This window comes from Mytilus galloprovincialis, chromosome 7, assembly GCF_965363235.1.
Source record: "Mytilus galloprovincialis chromosome 7, xbMytGall1.hap1.1, whole genome shotgun sequence".
NCBI classification, from domain to species: domain Eukaryota; kingdom Metazoa; phylum Mollusca; class Bivalvia; order Mytilida; family Mytilidae; genus Mytilus; species Mytilus galloprovincialis.
Window position 1 is genome coordinate 30,391,083 of NC_134844.1, and position 21,514 is coordinate 30,412,596.

Genomic DNA, 21,514 nt, shown 5'->3' on the forward strand with positions numbered 1-21,514 from the left:
GGGTTTGCATATCATTGCCACATGAAACAAGCCATTCATCTCTGTTGATACATATAAAGATATTTACTATTAATTTGATTTTGTATAATAAGAAATTGGTATAATATTGACACAACTGATTGAGTTCAATCTCGTACCTTTGATGTAAAGCTGCTAGTTGCTCTTTAGCTGCTATGCAGAAAATATTTTTTTTACACTACTACTTCTCTTCTACGTCAATTTTAATCCAAATACTCCAGAGAGTTTTAATGAAGTAAGATATGCAACAAGAGTAATTATAAGTTAGAATTTGGATAAATGATATAATTTCTGTGAAGTAAAGAACTTTATTTCTCAAATTGCAATTATGGTGGTCTTCAAAATCATCAAATGATTACAAATTGAAGAATATTTTGCGTAAGGAAAAGGGAACTGAACTTAAAAGATAACCAACAATCTCAAATTTCAAACACAATAATTCAGATTCTCTGGCAGAAAAAAGATAAGCAACTGTTACACCAATTTGAAGGTGTTTAACTAAAAAAGCTTCAATTTAACAAAAAACTAGACTGATACTATGATGTTTCTATGTCTTTATTTGTGTTTTCTTGATCCTTAATGTTATATATAGAGATTTTGCTCTCTTTATAAATTTAAACATCAAACTAAAAGTGCCTGCATTAAACTTATACATCGGATATTGTATATGAAGATTTATTGCATATTAGTAACTTTACTTGATGAACCTATTAGTTCCCGGTTTATACTTTGATTCAATATACGTCTTATATTTTCACTTTTGCTTTAAGTAAATGTAACGCAGTTTATATCTTATATCTTTTTTTCTCTCACATGAATGAAGCCTTGTAGAGGAGCGTCCATAGTGCATCGATCGAACTACTCTTTTTTTCGTCGTTAATATTTGACCTATTTTCACGACCAAATCGCAGTAATGCCTTTTTAAATATACCACTCTTATGTATTAAGATTGAAAAATGTCAGCAACTCAAATAGATATTTTAATACATTCGTCTTATAAAATTTGTTTCTAGGTCATAGATCTTATTAACATATTATTTACAATCATGAATTCATTTGAAGGATATTAAGCTTTGTTAAAAATGTCCTTATGTAAAAGCTTCAGGATGAGTATAGATTTTTACACATTTTTTTTTGTTATTCAACGCACAAAGACATTTCAAGTCAAAGCCATGGTATTCTTATAAAAATGTTTATAACTTCTTGAGAAAAGCTATTCTCGTGATCTTTACATCAAAATTGTAAAGATATGAAAAACAAGGGCAAATATAGACAAACATTCAAATTTTGCTTTATGCTTGTATTCCTTAAAGTCAAAACACAGAATAATGAAATATACGAGTTTGCATCATAGTCAAATATGTTTTAAATAGGTTTATAATCAACTCAACATATTTGCAGACAAATAATACGTTATGTTATTTCAAATCCAATCTTGTATTATCATATTCTAAACCAGCAGAAAAATGTCGGCATTCACCTCAAAAGCTAAACAGACTTATTCAGAGGGAATATAGTTACGATATTATTGTCAGGTCATTACATATGTCATATCTTGGTATTATTATCAGTTCATTCATGTGGTCTTTGCATCGGAAATAAACACATGTATTCTAAAAACCTGTTATTGGCATGATACGGGTTATGTTTTTTACATATATTTTATGATGGTATTATACTAAACCTCTAACGGGAGGGATTGTGCTTAATTTTTATAGATGAAAACCTATTCTTTCATCAGATTAGTTGAGGTCAGGAGCTGGCATGTCATTAAATGCAATAAGTCCTTTTTTATTTCATGTATCTTTGGTAATTTGCTTCGTTTCTTTTTTTGATATCTATTCGGATATCGGACGTTGACTCCTTTTAAACAGATTTTTCAACATTTGCTAGAGGTAAAAAAGGGAGGGTTGAGATCTAACGAAGCATGTTTAACCCCGACGCATTTTTGCTCCTGTTCCAAGTCAGGTGCCCTTGGATTTTGTTAATCTCATAAGCTTTTTTTACTTTTTGTTCATTTATACGTTTGAGAGTTAGAGGTACGTTAATTTTCCCTGAACTAGTACACATTTTTGTTTTGTGGCTGGCCGTGTCTTGAAAAACCATTCTTTGACTTTGAATGCACCTTGGTAAGATTGTTGTCTCTTTGGCACCTTCATCATTTCATTTCTTAATTTTATTATTAATACGGTTGTTAAATATTGTTCTGTCGAACTATGACAAACTCGAATTCATTTTGGATTTATCAAATTCGGTGGCTTAAAGGAAAAGACGGGGATCGATCAAACACTTGTTTTGTTCCGTACAATACACACTGTCATTCAATGGTATATTCAAAATCATCACATCTTACAACGTTAAAAATACATTGCAGTAGATATAGGAAGATGTGGTATGAATGCCAATGAGACCATTCTCCATCCAAATAACAATTTATAAAAGTAAACCATTATAGTTCAAGGTACGGCCTTCATCACGGAGCCTTGGCTCACACCGAGCAGCAAGCTATAAAATGCCAGTAAATTACTTGTGTAAAACCATTCAAACGGGAAAACCAACGGTCAAATCTATACAAAACAGACACGTTTTAAGTTTTTTCATTGTTTACACGTTGAAAAGACGTGGGTGCTGTTAGATAAAATATGTTTGGATGGCAGATCTGGTCGGTAAATTATTAAATTTAAAAATAGCTTCATGACTTGAATTGACTCGGCCAGATTATCTTACACCCTTTGTTAACACGGTATAGACCCAAGCCAATTGCTGATAAGTAATATATGTTTGATTTATTTTATTGGGTTTATATATCACTGTCGCTTTAATGCAGGCCATTCATCTCTTTTGGTATATAGAGGTGTTTACTATTAATTTAAGTCTGCATAACAAAAGATGGATATAATGTTGACACAACTGATTGAATCTGTCTAGAATCTGTTATGTAAAGCAATTTGCTTTCTGACTGACATATGCTCCTATGCAGAAGAGATATTTTCACAGTGATACTTCTCTTCTACGTGTGCCAATCCTCAGTAAATATTTCTTTTTCATCATACTATTAAGAGTGAAGTAGGAAAATTAAATGACCGGAAATCTCTAATCGTTACGTCAATTCAAATACAAATACTCGAGAGAGTTTTAACGAGGTAAGATATGCAGCAAGAGTAATCATTAGTAAGAATATTAGTTCGCATCTGAATAAATGTTATTATATCTGTGAGAAAAGAACATTATTTCCAAATTGCAATTAAGTAATACTCTAATTTATCAATCAATTTCAAAAAGTACTGAATTTAAAAGATAACCAAACACGACAAATTTTGAACAAACTATTTCATGACCCACTCTCCCTCTCTCTCTATCTCCTTCTCTTCATATATAATACGGTACATACAGATTATTTTGATTCAGTCCGAAACCAAACTGAAACACAAAAACCTAACGTCTAAGAGAAAATAATGCTCGTTAACCAACGGCAGACAAACTGGTTCTATGATTATTAGAGTCGAAGACTTATTTACTGGCCTAACATTATTTCAATTTAATTTAAAATGAAATAACCTTATTCCTTAAGATCACGACTTTATGTATAACTTTGAAAAATTATATAATCTCCATTAAACTGACTAATCTTTGCTCGTTTCAATAATTTATGAACATTTATAATCTTCAGCCTGGAAAAACCGAGAGCATAATATTAATAAATGTAAAAGATTAGATAAATAAGACGATTAACAAAAATATTCAGTTTGCATAAAAACAAGGAATGGGTGACTATGGTTACATAGATTATTGTTTTCAAATTGACATACCTATGCGACAATAAATATGTTAATACATCACTCGAAAAAGAATTTAATCTGATGTAAGTGTTATGTACTGTTAAATATCCGCTTTAATATCATAAACCATCTCATTGATGATCAATAAAACAACTTAATTAACCACGCGTGAAATTGAGGTTACACTATCTTTGAGGGCTACACGTTGATAAATCAATACCTGTTTTTTATGATAATATCACATTGTCTTATAACCGATTATGTTTTTGAATTATGAAGGATTATTTAATGCAATTTTCATGTTGATATAATATCATTTTTATGTTAATCACAAACATATTTAGCTCATGGTTTTTTATTGGAAAATTAATCTTAACCTTTATTTAATGTTAGCTAAAATGCGATCACATTGAAAGGTCTTACATTTCAACTATTAAGATTTGTTGAAATAATATCAATTTTAGACGTGAAATTTGCGTTGCTAGCATTTAATCTACAAGTAGTAATCATTAAGTATAAAAAAGAAGATGTGGTATGATTGCCAATGAGACATCTATCCACAAAAGACCAAAATGACACAGACATTAACAACTATAGGTCACCGTACGGCCTTCAACACTGAGCAAAGCCCATACCGCATAGTGAGCTATAAAAGGCCCCGATAAGATAATGTAGAACAATTCAAACGAGAAAACTAACGGCTTTATTTATGTACAAAAAAAATGAACGAAAAACAAATATGTAACACATAAACAAACGACAACCACTGAATAACAGGCTCCTGACTTGGGACAGGCACATACATAAATAATGTGGCGGGGTTAAAATTGCATGCTTTATTTTGGCTTTTTAACTTTTTATTCCAGCGTCACTGTAGAAAAAACAAGTACCTGTCGTAAACTTTTCTGGTATCTATGATGAGTTAATATAAATTTGCACGTGTTAAGTCGTTTCTTTATTTTGCGCTGCGCTTGCTAGGATACATTAGTAAGCATTATTCAACACAGCGAATGTGATTTAAATTACAGAACATCCTGACAATTTCTTTATGGGGTATCGTTAAAGTTAAAGGAGTGTTAGACATTTCAAAGGCGGTAATTTAAGCACTTTCTTCTGACAATCTGCCGTTTCAGATTCTAATAAATAACATTTTTAAATTGTAGACCAACGCATACAGATGGTTTGAAAATTTGCTAAAAAAATGGCGACCAATATTTAGATTTTGGGCAAGAACAATGAAATTACCTATTATAGCTAATACTACAATGTTGTTATTATAATATATTCATTAATGATAATGAACACTTATTTGACTGTCTCCAAAGTAAGTAAGTAGCTCTAGGCAGGATTCAAGTAAAATTTCAGACCACTATGAACTAAAATAACGAAACAATATCAAAGTAATTTGACTTCTGATTTTTTTATGTAAGTTATCAAATCCTTCCGGGTTGACCAATACCATGACAATCTAACGAATCCTTTTTCATGTGTTATTTCAACCCTACAAACAACAATTTGTATGACAATTTTTCGATAACAAGCTAAAACCCTTAAAAAAAACAGAAAATTTTAAAATAGAACTAGTCAGAAATGATTAATTAAAAAAAAAGCCGAGCAGTTACTAGATTTAAAAATAATTTATATCGCGTTTACTATGCGACACCTGATTACAATCCCCTATAAAATTCATTGTGTGCCGTCAATACACAGTCAGTATTTCTATTTGGACATGCTGCGGTGTTTTTTCTTTTCTTCAAAGGACTTAACAAAAATCATAGTATAAAGATGAAGTTTGTAGGTAAATGTTTCTCATATCTATAATATTTTTAACCCATATATCTAAATATGAACCCCTTCCGATATAAAATCTTCTTTTCATAGTAGACAAAACTCACAATTTCAAAGCTAGATTTACTTGTCCAAATTATATTAACAATGAACATTGATGATTCGCACCAAACTACACTTCTCTTGTACTGAAACATCTAAAATTCCAATGTGATAATAATGCTGTTGCACCAAAGTCCAATACATTGAACTAGAAATGTCTGATAAAATGTAATAGAAGTAGTAAATTTTAATTTGAGATTGGCTATAATAAATGTTTCTTTCCAGCTTAAAAATGAATAAATAGAAGCCAAAAGAAGGTTAACAATACCATTCATAAGAAGCAATTTACATGTTTCCCGACAATTTTCTCGTCAATTTGGCATCGCAGAATCGAATTTGAAATCATGTAAAGACAAATGACATGTTATCGAAGGGAAAAAAAACGAAAGCACAAATGATTTCAAGCTATGAGTTCAGGTCACGATCTGTTATATTAAAATGAAATCGAGAAAAATAAATGAATATAAAAAAAAACAAAACAACAATCTACTACCAAAACAAATTGAAAGAACTATAAATTGACTGTTTTCATCCACTAGTTTTTTGTATATATTTAATACAAAAATTAACACATTGAAATCATTTGAAAATGTAATTTCTACTATTTTCTTTTTCTCGACACAGTGTTTTAATTGAACAAATGTGTCAGCATACTTCAGTTTTTTAGCTTATTTTTATCATTAATTTTCTTCGTAGATCATTTAAGACGAATTGCATGATATAGGGTTTGTGTATTGTACAAAATATATATTGAAAACTGAGTGACATCCGCCTTTTTACTCCTGTTCTGATACAATTTTGTATATAAAAAAGAAGATGTAGGTTGATTGCCAATGAGACAACTCTTCACAAGAGACCAATTGACACAGAAATTTACAACTATAGATCACCGTACGACAGCAAACAATAAGCAAAGCCTATACCGCATTATCAGCTGTAAAAGGCCCCTAAATGACATATGACTAAATAATGTATAAAAAAATACATGAAAAACAAATATGTAACACATACACACAGTACGTGGCGGGGTTAAACAGGTAAGCGAGATCCCAACTCTCCAGCTAATTTATTTACATGTCGATTTTAAATATTCCATGTCGAATGTTTAGACATTTTCAAACCAATAACCTTGTAACGAGAGAAAAATTAACAAAACTGTTCAAAATGTACTATAAGGGACAACACAGACATAACAAATACAAAATCTAAAAAAAAACAAAAAAACTCAAAGCAAAAATAAATAGGACTCCTTTTCAATTAAACGAAAGGTGAACGCCAGAACTCTAGGAGGGTAGAAGTTCTCCTTTACCAGTTGCTCAATGTTAAAATAACGGAGAGACGACAGATACCAAATGAATAGTATATATTTGATGATAATTCATATGTGATAATATCAAGTAAACAAAGACAGTATTGTGGCTTTGGCAGGCTGAAAGTAGCAAATGTTTGTTCAGCATTAAATAATTCACGGATTTATTAATTAACGAATACCTGAATTTAAATTTAGGTTTATTGCCAAAGTTTAAAGTTGCCTTTATACTGTATGTCTTTTGTATTTGAATGATTTCAAAGGTACCGTATTTCAACCCAACTGAGACACTGTTCAACAAGTGATTAGATGACTATACATGATAAAGCCGTGTGTTTTGGTCGATTGAATTCGAAAATAATTAAAAATTAAGTTAAATACTTCACATCCTTCAGACGTGCACGAAACATTAGAAGGTCAAAAATGTCAGAAGATTGTAATTATATGTTTGTTTTGTGTCTTGCATATTTGCGTAAGGACTTCGAACACTCTTTGTTTAACGTAACGCTGTAAATCAAGGCGACATTCATTTATTTATTTTTTCTCGTAGATCGATTAAAAAGTGTCAAATCCATGTTACAAACAAACATGGAGCGAATCACGTGATCTTCAATAAGGGAGACCAAATGCGTCTACAGAGTACGTCACAGTCTTCTAAACTACGAATGCATCACCGCGTAAATATCATAATCGGGATCTGCACACAACAGTGAATTGGACACATTCGATAAAAATACAGATTAGTATAAATTTCAAGTGGATAAATAGCCGACGTATGAGATTTAATAATTCATATTTTTAATTAGCAACAATCATATATAAAAACATTTTGCTCCTATTTGTATGATATGCAAACAATAAGATGTTGAAATTAGTAAAAATTACTGTTTGGGTTTAATATAGTCATTAATGGGATGACGAGAATCCTTCCAACAATTTTGCAATATCTGAAAAAAATTATTCTGATAAGGGATGAAATTGATTTTATGTTTTGGTTAAGCAACACATATTATATTTCCGGTCACCGGTTTGGATGTCCTCCCTGAAAAATATTCGATGGTCTTAATTTTATTTTGCTCAAATAAACTTGTTTACGTAATATCCCCGGTTAAGGACGTCTTTTCAGCTGGTTCCTTATATAATATATCGTTTTTTATATCTGATTTTTTTTAATGGCAGTTTAGCCAAAATGTCTTTGTAAAATGTTATATTTATGTTTATAAATATCAATTAGGCAAAAAAAGTAAGAATAATCAATAAAATTCTTTTTTCGTTTGTTTTCAAGACAAAAATACCACCAGTGTTGCCCGTCTTTTGAGTATTAACGAAGTTGTGTTGAAGACTTCGTTTCAATGGCACGTATGGTCTATTGCTTGTTCTATGAAAAATGTAATTAGACTTTTGGTGCACGTTTATGATTAGATAGAATGGCAAAATAAAATGAAATTAGCATTTTTCAAGCAAACCAAATCATTTTATTAAATTTACAATTTTGTAGTGGGATTGCTTAACGACAAACAAACTCGATTGTAAACGATATGTACCAAACGAATGTTTATATTTCAAAAAAGGAGATAAATGCAAAACCTTTTGCTCTTCAAAATGTAAGTGTACAGAAACATAAATTACATTGTCGGGAGAGATGCATGTAATACAGCATGGTTTTTGTTCGTTACCCTTAAGAATTAGAACTGTGAAACGCAGACATTTGTTTATTTTGAAATTTGTGAATAAAATAATTAGACTTGTACTAAATTATAGATGGAACGTAGAAGAACTATTCTTTACTTAATGTAAAATTTAGCATGTTCTTTCGAAAGAATTTCAGGACATCTAAATAAAAATGAAATACATATTTCAACAATTCGGTCCAAATAACGGACACATTTCATAGAAATCTGCATTTATATTCTACCTCTTTTCATTTTAGTTGGAGTTTGCTGAAAGGTACACAGACATTTGATCAAATCGTTACTTTAAATAATAAAAAGGAAGTGTTATATAAAAATTGTAACTTATGTCAATGTTTCTTTACGGCATTTAAATAGCGAACACCAAATTATCTGTAACCTCTTTAAGTCTTACTAGTTAAGCAAATTATTTAATAAATATGCGTTTTGACTATTCCAAAATGCAATTAATGATGTCAGTACCATTGATTACAAAATTTCTGGAGATATCAATAAAGATAGTGCAAATAATTCAACAATCAGATTTTATCTTTCTGTTCTGAAGCAATCAGGCTTTCAATAGCTATAAAAATTGCTTTATATTAGCGCGCAAAAGCAGTTATTTGAAATATACATGTGGGCAGATGCAATTTAAGTATTGCAAAAAAAAATGAATAAAAAGTGTCTTCTTCCTGTAATATGTTATTGATTGTCGTTAGTGTGTATTACAAACGGTGTCTTTATTTTTTTATGGTTCTATGGTTCTATTTTTTCGTTCACCAAAACTTTAAGGTTGTTATAAGGTGAAGTTTTTTTTTAATTTGTGTCAGATGTTCAGACTCTCCGTTTTTTCCTAAGATACAGGGTCAAATATTTTGCCCCATAACACCCAATTTTCTGTTCATATAAGACTCAATAGAGTATAAAAGGGTCATTTACCAAAACTGATTTAATTTATTGATTTCTTTTCTTTCGGAGATGCGTATAATACCAATGCAAACATAAGGTAAAATTCCGAGTCAGGCTTTCCCGGGGACTATTCAAAACTTTTAAAATATCTCGAAAAGTAGCTCTATAACCTCTCAATATATCTCGCTTTTTTTGTTCCTTAAGTAATGTGCTTTTGACTTATAGTATCAATTGCAAATGCTTGATTGTTTTCACATTTTCACCCCGTAAGAAATACACATTATCGCTATGTGTCCGCCATTACCGGATATCACACAGGTTCCCGTAAAATTTTGACGTCATAATACAAAATATCTGACGCCAGAATGGAAAAGTGATTGTTGTATGACGTAATTAGTTCAAGCGGTACAGATTCTTGGGTCAGCCGGTAGTGGCGATATATTGTATCCTAAGTTGTCTTTAGGTTTATATTGCAAATAGCATGATGGTTTTTGATAGCGCATGTACAGTATTATCTTCAAACCAGTAACATCTAGATTTAGACCACTGTTATATTAAAGCAATGCTTGGCTATAACCGTAACAATAGAATACGTTCCTTATTTATTTTGTTCTACTTTGAATGGTCATCAGTCAGGCTCATATAAATTCGCGGACTTCGTTATATTAATAATGCCAGTCAATGGTCGTAAAGATAAATCGGGCAATCATTCATTAAGATTCTATTGAATCAAGTGTATGTCATTCAAACAACGATAAATTTAAATTATGCAGACGTTTCTTTTGACGTAAAAGTAAAGTAATGAAGTTTGAAATTTGATTATTAAGCCCGGGACAATTTATCTATAACATCTACAGTTTTAACTGAGAGAGGGAGTAACTAGGCTGATTTAATAAAAACTTGCCCTCAGATTTGATTAGCTTGTGGTAAAGGCTTATCAGTTTTACCATACTTACAGTCTGCTCAACAGATTCCATGTTTCATTCATTTAATTTCCAATTCAAGTATATTTTTGGAAATCTAAATATATATATTAGTAATATGGGCTCTTATGATAGCTGTTAATCTTTTCTTATTAATTGTCGTCTATGTTCTACAAAAAAAACTTTATAAATAAAGAAAGAAAACTAACAGAAAATATTCTGTAAATTGTGCATTCGTCTCAAGGCTATTAGGGTGTTATGATGACATTAAACACGTCATATGCGTAATTAATGTTTGGTAATTTTGCTATAATTATATTACTTTGTTGTTTATCTTTTATCTACTTCCATTGATGATTTCTGGTTAGTATATCTTCATTGGTAGTCAAACAAATCGTGGAATTGAACTGCAAGTCACGGATACAATATAAATACTTCATTTCCCCTAGACTGCGTTTATGTTTCTTTTACGTTCTCTCGCACTAATAGGTAGATTCTACATCATCATTACAAATAAGTGGGATAAAGAAAGATATTCTTCATTCAAATGAACGATGGGTTACAAAATAGTTGAATCATTGACAGTAAAAGATTCCTTTACTTTGAATATTTAATTTGAATCCTTGGTTGCAACCATTTTTTTTGGTGCAATTTTACTTTGTCCTTGAATTTTAATATTAAATATATAACTGATGTTCATGTACCTATGTTCTTATCATAAGATAAAAGTATGTTAAGCAACTGCTTATTACATTATAGCAAGAAATTATACGTATTTGTTATAAAAGTATCACATTTCACAATGAACAAAGATGAAAATGTGGAATGTAAACTAGGCATCGAAGATGTTATTAAAGTATGTCCCATTATATGTACATGACTATTGCTGAAAAACACTTAAACTCTAAAATATTCTAGATATAAGCGATTGTAAATATTTGAAGATCTAAATGGTTCTTTGTTTTCTTGATTTCTTGAGGAATTTACTTTTTAAAATTGAGTTTTTGTAACATACCGTATAAAGCAGTGTTATTGTTATATTTTTTGTTTAACACCAATTCGTATGTCAAAATAATTAAAAGGCTATGCATGTACACTTGAACGACATTGACATCATCATAGTATACAGATGCTTGCTACTCTTTTAAAAAGCACAAGCGTTTTAAGACTGCTAAAAATTAAGAGTAAATATATAACGGAACTAAAAATGCAACAAAATCGTGATCAGAAAGAAAACAACATTGAGAATGTTGCGGAAAATTTGTCATTGTCAACTGTTTTGCTTTTAAGAGCTATGAAAAATATACCGTTTTCCGAGTAATTGTAATGAGATGATAAATAGGAATAAAAGGACTAGCTGGCAATTGTAACTGCATGTTATGGGTAAAACTAGATGATCATATGCCTGCCAAGTCTAACACATGACTAGCGAACATACTAAATTAATAATTGAAACAAATTGATATATACATATAGACGAAATGTGCTGTAATAACCTTGAACTAAACAAACGACACATAGTTCCGATTTCGAAGTTATTAAAGTATAATGCCATATCAAATACAAATCAAGGAGCCTCTAACTAATTTGGTTGGATAGATGACAAAGGCAGTGTAAAACATTTATGTTTATGCACTTCTGATAGAATTCTATCAAATTATCAACAAATATTACAGCATGGTTTGGATGTTTTTTGGCAACGAACAAATTTAAGCAGTCAAAAGATTTTAAAAAGGGAACAAGCAACGGTTCAAAATTTGTCAAATGAAAATCAATGAAAATGAGATCATTGATCAATGTTCAATTATACATTGAATGAACCAGATGACTTTAACAGTTTGATAACTTCCGATTCTAGGAAAGAAGAAATAAAACTTGGAAAAGAAATCGGAAATGATAAACAAATCTATTTAGATTTTTAAGCCGTTGTCCGTCTACGATTCGTTAGTGCAATTCGTGTCTTCATACGTACAAAAAGGTCATCTTTGACTTGTTGTTCATTTCTTTTACCAATCATTATATATCGCTATGTGTTTTGAATAATATCACAGCTGAAATAAGTATACCCCATTAATGAAAGACGTTATTGTCATACTCGGTATGGCAATTTATACCTAATTGTGCTCATTGTATAAAACAACTGAATCAAATTTAAGTGTATTTGTCAGTGATCTAGATGTAGGATGAATTCAAGGGTCATAACCTTTATCATCGCATTGAATGAATCAAAATATGATAACAAGTGTTAATGAAATTGACAACTTTTAAAAATGTGGAAGGCATCGAAAGGGGATTTTAGTTTAACAAAAAATGAAAAATTATTTTTACATTATCAGAGAAACAGAATCTTACATAGTTACTCGTGGATTATCGGATTTGTCCCATCTCGATAGTTAAATTATCAATTAAATTTTAAAGTCGACGAGACTCAGACTTTAAAACTGATAATTTAACTATCTCGATTGGATAAATCCGGTCATCTACTGATACCAATGTAAGAACATCTATGTAGCCTTACTATTCCTGCACACAAACAATATTTATATGAGAAATGTTCATAAAAAATTACTTTTGATAATCGTCACAAACTGCTATAAAACAGCGTTATTGTCGTAATGGTAGTGCTGTGAAAAAAACTACAATTTACGCCAAAAATATTAAACAAAACCATGTATGTGCACTTGAACTACGATGTCACAATTATAGTTTGTGTGATTTCCAAAACTGAGTAAGGCAGGTTATTTTAATAGATAATGATGAAAATATTTCAAGTGTGTGAAAGTCTCGTGCTTTATTATATGTGACTACATAAAAAATATATATAGATCTACAGTTCTGATTTTATTACTGGCAGTAAAATACTGTAAAACATGATTTCAACTTAGAGACCATACTTTAAATATCAATCAAAGAACATCATTCAAAGAACCTTCATCTGAATTCATTTAAAAGATATGAAGTCTAAAACATGTTTATGTTAAAAGCATTACAGATAAATAGATTCATTTGATCGAAATCCTTGTTTAGCCCGTGTAGTTTTTTTTAATGTGGATATTATTGACAATCAAAAATTTGAGCAATCAAGTGATTTAAAAAAAACAAGCAACGGTTCAAATTGTGTTGTAAAAATTATCAATCAAAAAGAAAGCGTTGGTTGTTGTCAACAGATACATGTATATTAATTCAACCGATTGACTTAACAGTTCGAGAAATTCTGATGCCGGAAAATTAGAGATAGAAAGTAAAAAGGAAATAGGAAATTATAAACAGTAACATTTATATTTATAATCGAGATCGGATTTGATTCTTTAGTGCAAGTCTTTTCGTCATACGTACGAAAAGGTCACTTCAATTTGCTGTCCATTTCTTTAATTAATCGTTATATGTCGTTCTGTGTTGTGAAATAATATGACAGTTGAAATCAATATACCCTTTTAACCAAGGTCATAACTTTGAGATATGCCAAGAAAAGGTTAATCAAGTCATCTTCAATATTACTTACTTCTAAACATTGTTGTAATATTTATTAGTTTTTACACGTACAAGTGTGTCAAAATTATTAACAAGTTTTGTATGTCCTTAAGGACGACGTTGCCATTATTACACTAAAAAGAAGTGTGTGCAAATAAACGACTTCAGTAAAACTACAATCCCATCATTACACTTAACATATACTCATCCCATTTACTGTTCGGATGAATTTTAAGATGTAGCCAGATTTGGTACGTCGCTAAATGCTAAAGGAAACAATTGAAATGAAACAAATGTGTATGAAGTGTTAACATGAGACTTAATTTGAACAAATGACACACGTTACTCGCAAATGTTGAACCCTTGTTCAAATTATAATTTCAACTTATATATATATACAACAGTTAAAATATCAGATAAGGACACTTCATTTTTTTCTAATCATTTTTTATAGATTAAAAATAAAAAATCAACATAAATATTCACCATGTGTATTCTTTTCAGAATAATTTTGGTATTGCAATGCAAAAAATCGCTGCCAAGATATAAAAAAGCAACTACATACGGTTGAATATTTGTCAAAGTAATCATCGAAAATGAGATCATTGGTCATTGATAATTGATATACCGATTGTAAAGAGAGACTTTAACAGTTTGATATCTTCCGATTCCTGGTATTTAAAGATTAAAAGCGGATATAAGATCGGAAAGTTAAATTGATTTTCAAGATGTGAGTCCGTCTGCGATGCGTTAGTGCAATTTGCATCGTCATACGTACAATAAGGTCAACTTTATTTTTGCTGTTCCATTGATTCATTTTCAATCATTTAAGGAGGTAGACCTAGGTTAAGGGAAATAACTCTTAAAATCATCAGTACGTTTGTGTCAACCATTTTCAAAAATATATTCTAAGCTTCTAGGTTACATAGATTATTTTCAATCTGTTTCAGGTAAATGCTAAAAATACATTGATGAATTGAACTTGACTTTTACAAACGCTTAACTGATTTAAAGAGTTATCTCCCTGAACCAAGGTCTACTCCCTTAATATGTCTTTTGAAATAATATTGATACCACAGTTATCAAAGACAAAGATAAGTCAAATTTGGTTGATCAATTGAACCTTCATGTAAATATAGCTGAACGCATACAAATTGTTCAAATGAGATCTGTGAAAAAATGTATGATTGCCCATGCGACAGTCTGAACAGAGACCAATGGATATAGGAGGTAGCGATTACTGGTCACCATTTTTTTTTAACATCTAGAAATCTTATAGCGCAATGAAAGCTGTAAAAAGCCTTGGAATGACTAATCGTGAAATAATTCAAACAGGAAAACGAACGGCATGAATCGTTTTTATTGGTTCTGTTTGTAATTATGATATTAATATGAAATAACAATAAGGTTTGAAGTCAAGATAATTATCACTAATTAAGTATGAGATGAAAATGATAGTTAATTATTTGTTGTTGATTCCATAGCTTAAATATGCAAGTTTATGCATTAAAAGGTTTCATTTATCTTTATTCCATCGTTAAAAAGAGTTATTCTCAAATGTTGGCAAAACACGACAGTTTGGTAGCAATAACGTATCGTCGGAATTTTGATTGTTTGATCAAAAATAAATTAATCAAAATTTCTTCAGTGTAAAATAATAACGCAACATTATAAAATTAATATAGCTGTGATTGTCTAATAAAAAAGGTTTTCAAATAAATTAATGTACACTATAATGCATTGTTCAAACATTAAATCGTAGTATATTTTAATTGACAAAAATTATATAAGAAATCAAAGATGGAAAGGGAACATAATTCTATCATTCTGGTTTTATCAGTAACCATGAATGGTATAAACGAGCGTAAAAATGTGACGTAAATCTCAAGATATTCAATGAATTATACATACTATATTTTACTCCTCATTTGCCATTGATTACGGCAAGAAGGATCTGTCAACCACAAATTAAAGACAGTGACTAACACCAGCAGCACTATTACTATGATAGTAATTGATTATTAGGAACAATATCAACATATAAACACAGGATAAAATTCAAGTCAACAATCTTACCCGCGTCATTGAACAATAACGTTTATAGAAATGAAATCAATCTATTTACCTAATTGCCCATATAGGAGGATGTTTACAGCTTTCGTTAGCAAGGATATTATTTTTGTAAGTTCGGAGTGAACTTACACGGATGCAGTGGGCGATGTTGATCTATTATGCTACCTCAAAACACAATAGTATATAAAGTAAATTTAAATATTGAAAGTAGGCTCCGTAGATGGATTTAAAATTTTCGAGCGTATTTCCCTTACAAAGTCTTTATTAAGAAACATTGTTTCAGTAGAACCATACTTACTTCTTGTAGCGTTTTAACATGATTGCAAAAGACTTAACTTGGTATGTTTATTAATTTTTATATTTTTATTACAATTTTTCAGATATATGATGCTGAATAACTCATCCAGCAATATGACATTTCGGAATTGTTTAAACAATAGTGATACCAATTCAACTGTGTGTGCCTTACCGGAAGTTAAAAGGGGAATATGGACTCCCGACGTCATACAGAGAGTTGTGACATTAGGTCTTATAATGACCCTGACATTTATTGGAAATATGGTTATTATAATTATTTTAACGAAGACAAGACAGCGAAAGAGAAACAGTCGAGTGAATCTTTTCATCATAAACCTAGCAGTTGGTGATCTGGCGGTGTGTTGTATAACTATGACAACAGAGCTGTTGTTTGTTGTGTTTGGAGAATGGATCCTTGGTAACGTGGCATGTAAATTATTAACTTATTCACAAGTGGTGACGCTATCTAGCACTACATTTATACTAACTTCTATGAGTATAGACAGATATATGGCTTTGTGCTGTCCTCTACGGTTTTACGCCGGAACATCTAAAGCTAGAACAAAACGAATGATACTTGTTTCTTGGATATTGTCCTTTGTGTTTTCTATTCCACAACTTTTAATATTTCACCAAACTGTTGAAGCTAGTTTCCCGGATGGAAGCGTTCGTTATGGTTGTCGTAGTCTTGGTTACACTGCTCAATGGCAACGGAAGTTGTACATATCATTTATGACATCATATATTTTGATTATTCCTTCCGTTATAATATCTTTCTGCTATATCAAAGTGGTCATGTGTGTTTGGAGACAAAGTTTTGAAACAACGCTTAAGAACATTCCGGCTTGTAGAAAAACTGTCGTAAACACTGCTAGCATATCAAAAGCTAAAATAAAAACAGTCAAAATGACATTAACAATAATTACAATATTTATTATTTGTTGGACGCCATACTTTGTAACTACATTAATTCGCATCTACAGTGATTACAAATACTTGATTCCAAAGACAGTCATGGTATTTTCAGAAACCATTGCCTTACTGCAAAGTGCCCTTAACCCTATTTTGTATGGCTTCTTTAACATTAAATTCAAAAGAGGTATACTGGAAATATGTTGTCCATGGACTAGAATTCGTTTTCCAACACCGACACGCCATACGTGTGTCACTGAAATAACAAATTATACGGATATGTGCACATTTGGAGGTGTTCACTACAGTAATAGTGGGTTGTCTTCAAGAAAGTTGTACGTATCAAATTCTAATTCAGGACTATCAGAAGAATGCAAATCACGTGACGACACTTTATATTCGGACAATGAGGACAGCAAATTTCTGATGCTTACCCCACAACGTATTCGACGTAACAATAGGCCAAGAGCAGCTGATTTGGCTATTATGTGATTGAAAATGATTTTACCTGTGCACATGTTTTAGTGACAGCTGCATGGTAACCTATTCATTTCTCGGGAACCTTATTTTAACAATTACTATTATGTTTTTGTTTGTTTCGTTAAGTTATTGTTTCATTGACGTAAATGCATACCTCAAATTTGCTTTTATTTATATATAATTTGTATTTCAAAGTTATGAAATAACAGTGATGAAAAATATCTTCAAAAGTAATCAGAACAGGAAACTGCATTTAGTAACATTGATAACTACAATAAAAACGCTCATAAAATGTAATTTGTATTTTAAAGATGTAGATCATTGCAATTAAAATTACAACACAATTATCTTCAAGTCAGACGTCATACTTTCATGATTTTTACTTAAAATTAATGAATATCACAACACAGTTAAGTTAAAACAACAAAAATAAATCTAGAACTAGATGTATGGAACAGTCTGGCAAGTTCTTAAACGTCTTACAAGACATATAGGAACTTTTATATTTTAAAATTAACACGACGGGTGCCACATATTCTAGAGACATGGATGAAAATTTCTTGTAATTTGTGTTCCCAGCTATCATATGTTCTTGTTTTTCTTTTTTTCTTTTGTTGTTGGTTGATACCTTGGAAATCCATTAAAATTAGTTTCTAACACGTGTTGAATCATTTTTGCTTATGTTCTACACTTCGGCTGACATACATTGTTTGTAAATGTGTGTTTTGCTGTTTAAGTCACGATAGAAGATTTTATTTCAAAACCAACTAATTTCTTATACATTTCCATTTAATTTGTATTTACATTTTGTTAAAAAAAATGTTATTATGTACAAATCTTTACGTTTTTCATAGTAATTGTTTTCTTGTTTTCTATTTTCAGTAATGCCTTCTTCTTAACCTTGGATACTTTATTTATTTTCTTGAATTAGGAAACATTTCTAAGAAAACGTAACTCGACTATATGGACTTAAACAGCAAGATTCTTAATGATGTACACACAAACTGAAAATACAACATATAAGAACCTACTGAATATTCGAAAAGTCGGTTCAACACGAGATAAAGATCAATTGCAACACATATACATGCATATTATCATATCCTTCTAAAAAGGAATCTTTTTCATTACGCTACAAAACGATTTGACACAATTTATATCAATGACCAAAGAAATGACTTAATCACTTTAAACTTTTGTGACTCGCAGTTATTTTAAGTTCATAATATCTAGGTATCAAGTAATACATTACAATTTGAATAGGAGAGTTCAAGAAGACATGACCAATGCCTTCCTAAGGTTTATATTTTAATCTTATCTGTCGACTTCTTCGATATGTTAACGAGAAATCATTTGCTAATAATCATGCATACAATTGAGAATGGAAATGGGGAATGTGTCAAAGCGACAACAACCCGACCATACAGCAGACAACAGCCGAAGGCCACCAATGGGTCTTCAATGTAGCGAGAATTTCCCGCACCCGGAGGCGTCCTTCAGCTGGCCCCTTCTTTTTTCGTATAAACAAATACATTAATATTTCCGGAAAATAATAAGATACGTACGTTCAATAATTTTGCGTTATATTGGTAATACTCTTTAATCGAATTATTATCGTTAAGTCACTTTGATTGTTATGTTTTATTATGTCCAGTTATGCGCTATCTATTTATGTTTAGCAACATTCAAGTAACAATCATGTGCATTAAATTCGATTGGCAATCAATAACTTGCGATTGCTATTGGAATGTCTTAAGAATGATTGATTGGTAGTTTTGCTTGCTGAAAGTCCAGTTGTAAACTTTACCAAGGTTTTGTCTGAAGGCCGGGAAATTGAAACAATACTGTAAAATGACGGTGGGTTGGATATGGTCAGAAATGTTGTCTTGTAATGTGTCACTCAGAATTTGGAACTATGGTTTCATAACGTGCAGTAAAGACAAGCACACACCCGTCACAAGTCATTAAATTAAAAACTCCTTATTTCGGCCCAACGTTGATGGATATATCATCATATGTAAACAGAGTTGAACGGACGCCGTACCGTATCACGGGTTTTAATAACTGCTGTAGGAGAGAGTTTATTACACATTTACTGTATTTACTGATAATATTCACTACGGTATAGTTTTTTTCTCTCTTTTGTGAAGACCGTATTGTGGCCCATAATGTCCATAATTGCTAACCACTACTTATTTGTTTTTAACTCTAGTCAATATTTGTCTCATTTGCAATCAAACCGCATCTCTACATTTTTATCCTTATATAGACTGTCTATATTAGTTAACGTTGATAACCGGAAAGCCTTCTCCACACGTTATGTTTGGAACTCATGATGACCAGAGGTAAACACGTGTCTTTAACAACACAATTGTCAACACACGAACAAAGCTCTATTGTAACAATGGATTTACTAGGGAATATATCAGACAATGGTTAAGAAGTAAAAATAATGATGTCGATAATTCTGCCGGAAGGGTACAGTGTACGAATGTGAGATTGTTATTGCAAATCAAAATAAAATATACCCTACTGTGTCAATAAACTTGTGTTTTTATGGTTATGAAACCACAATGTTGCTAACACCTATACTTCATCAACAAACAATAAATACATGTGATTTATCAGTTGTTAGTGGTTTTGAACTAGCCGTCAGTTAACTGCGAGTACTCTTAGAAATGAACCTAGTGTCTTTTTTGTTGTTGGTATGTACAAGTACCCGGCCATTTTTTGATTGAGTTAAGCTTTCCAATTGATATTTTATCGTGTGTTTTTCTATGCTGAGATGTTATACTATTGTTTCAGAAAAAGGGAGAAGGTTTGGTACCATTAAAACGTTTAATTCCGCTGCAAATGTTTGCACCTGTCCTAAGTCAGGAATCTGATGTACAGTAGTTGTCGTTTGTTTATGTAATTTATACGTGTTTCTCGTTTCTCGTTTTTTACATGTATATAGACTAGTTGGTTTTCCCGTTTGAATGGTTTACACTAGTAATTTTGGGGCCCTTTATAGATTGTTGTTCGGTGTAAGTCAAGGCTCCGTGTTGAAGGCCGTGCATTTTGACCTATAATGGTTTACTTTTATAATTTGTTGTTATTTGGATGAAGAGTTGTCTCGTTGGAACTCACACCAAATCTTCCTATATCTAAGTACCCGGCCATGTCCACTTGTGTGTTTGTCCATCTGATGAGTTAAGCCTTTTTTAACTGATTTGTATAGTTCGTTCTTTTGTTGTACTGTTATACCACTGTCACAGGTTAGGGGAGGTTGAGATTCCGCTTACATGTTTAACCGCGCCACATTATGTATGCATGTGCCTGTCCCAAGTCAGGAGCCTGTAATTCAGTGGTTCGTTTGTTTACATATTTGCTTTTCTTTCATTTTTTGTACATAATAAGGCCGTTAGCTTTCTCGTTTGAATTGTTTTACATTGTCATTTCGGGGCCTTTTATAGCTGACTATGCGGTATGGGCTTTGTTCATTTTTGAAGGTCGAATGATGACCTATAGTTGTTAATTTCTGTGTCATTTTTGGTCTCTTGTGAAGAGTTGTCTCATTGGCAATCATACCACATCTTCTTTTTTTATAAATAAAGCCAAAAGTAATTCAGTTATTTTAGGCTTAGTTACTTTACTTTTCTGCACTGAGTTGTATGCCAGTTTCCTTGTTATAACATGCTAGTCTGCATTCTGTTGGTAAATATACGGAGCTTTCGTATATTGTTGTGTTTTACTTTCGCAACCCATGCCTTTAGTTTTCTCGTTTGAATTGTTTTACATTTT

The 21,514-nt window shown here is 31.2% G+C and overlaps 1 protein-coding gene across 1 annotated transcript; it reads left to right on the forward strand.

The window, feature by feature from the left end:
* Positions 1–16,417: 16,417 nt before the first annotated feature.
* Positions 16,418–18,028, forward strand: LOC143081623 (neuropeptide S receptor-like). The gene has a single exon (XM_076257398.1). The coding sequence runs from the start codon at positions 16,427–16,429 to the stop codon at positions 17,741–17,743; it is 1,317 nt and encodes a 438-aa protein (XP_076113513.1). The 5' UTR covers positions 16,418–16,426; the 3' UTR covers positions 17,744–18,028.
* Positions 18,029–21,514: the final 3,486 nt, after the last annotated feature.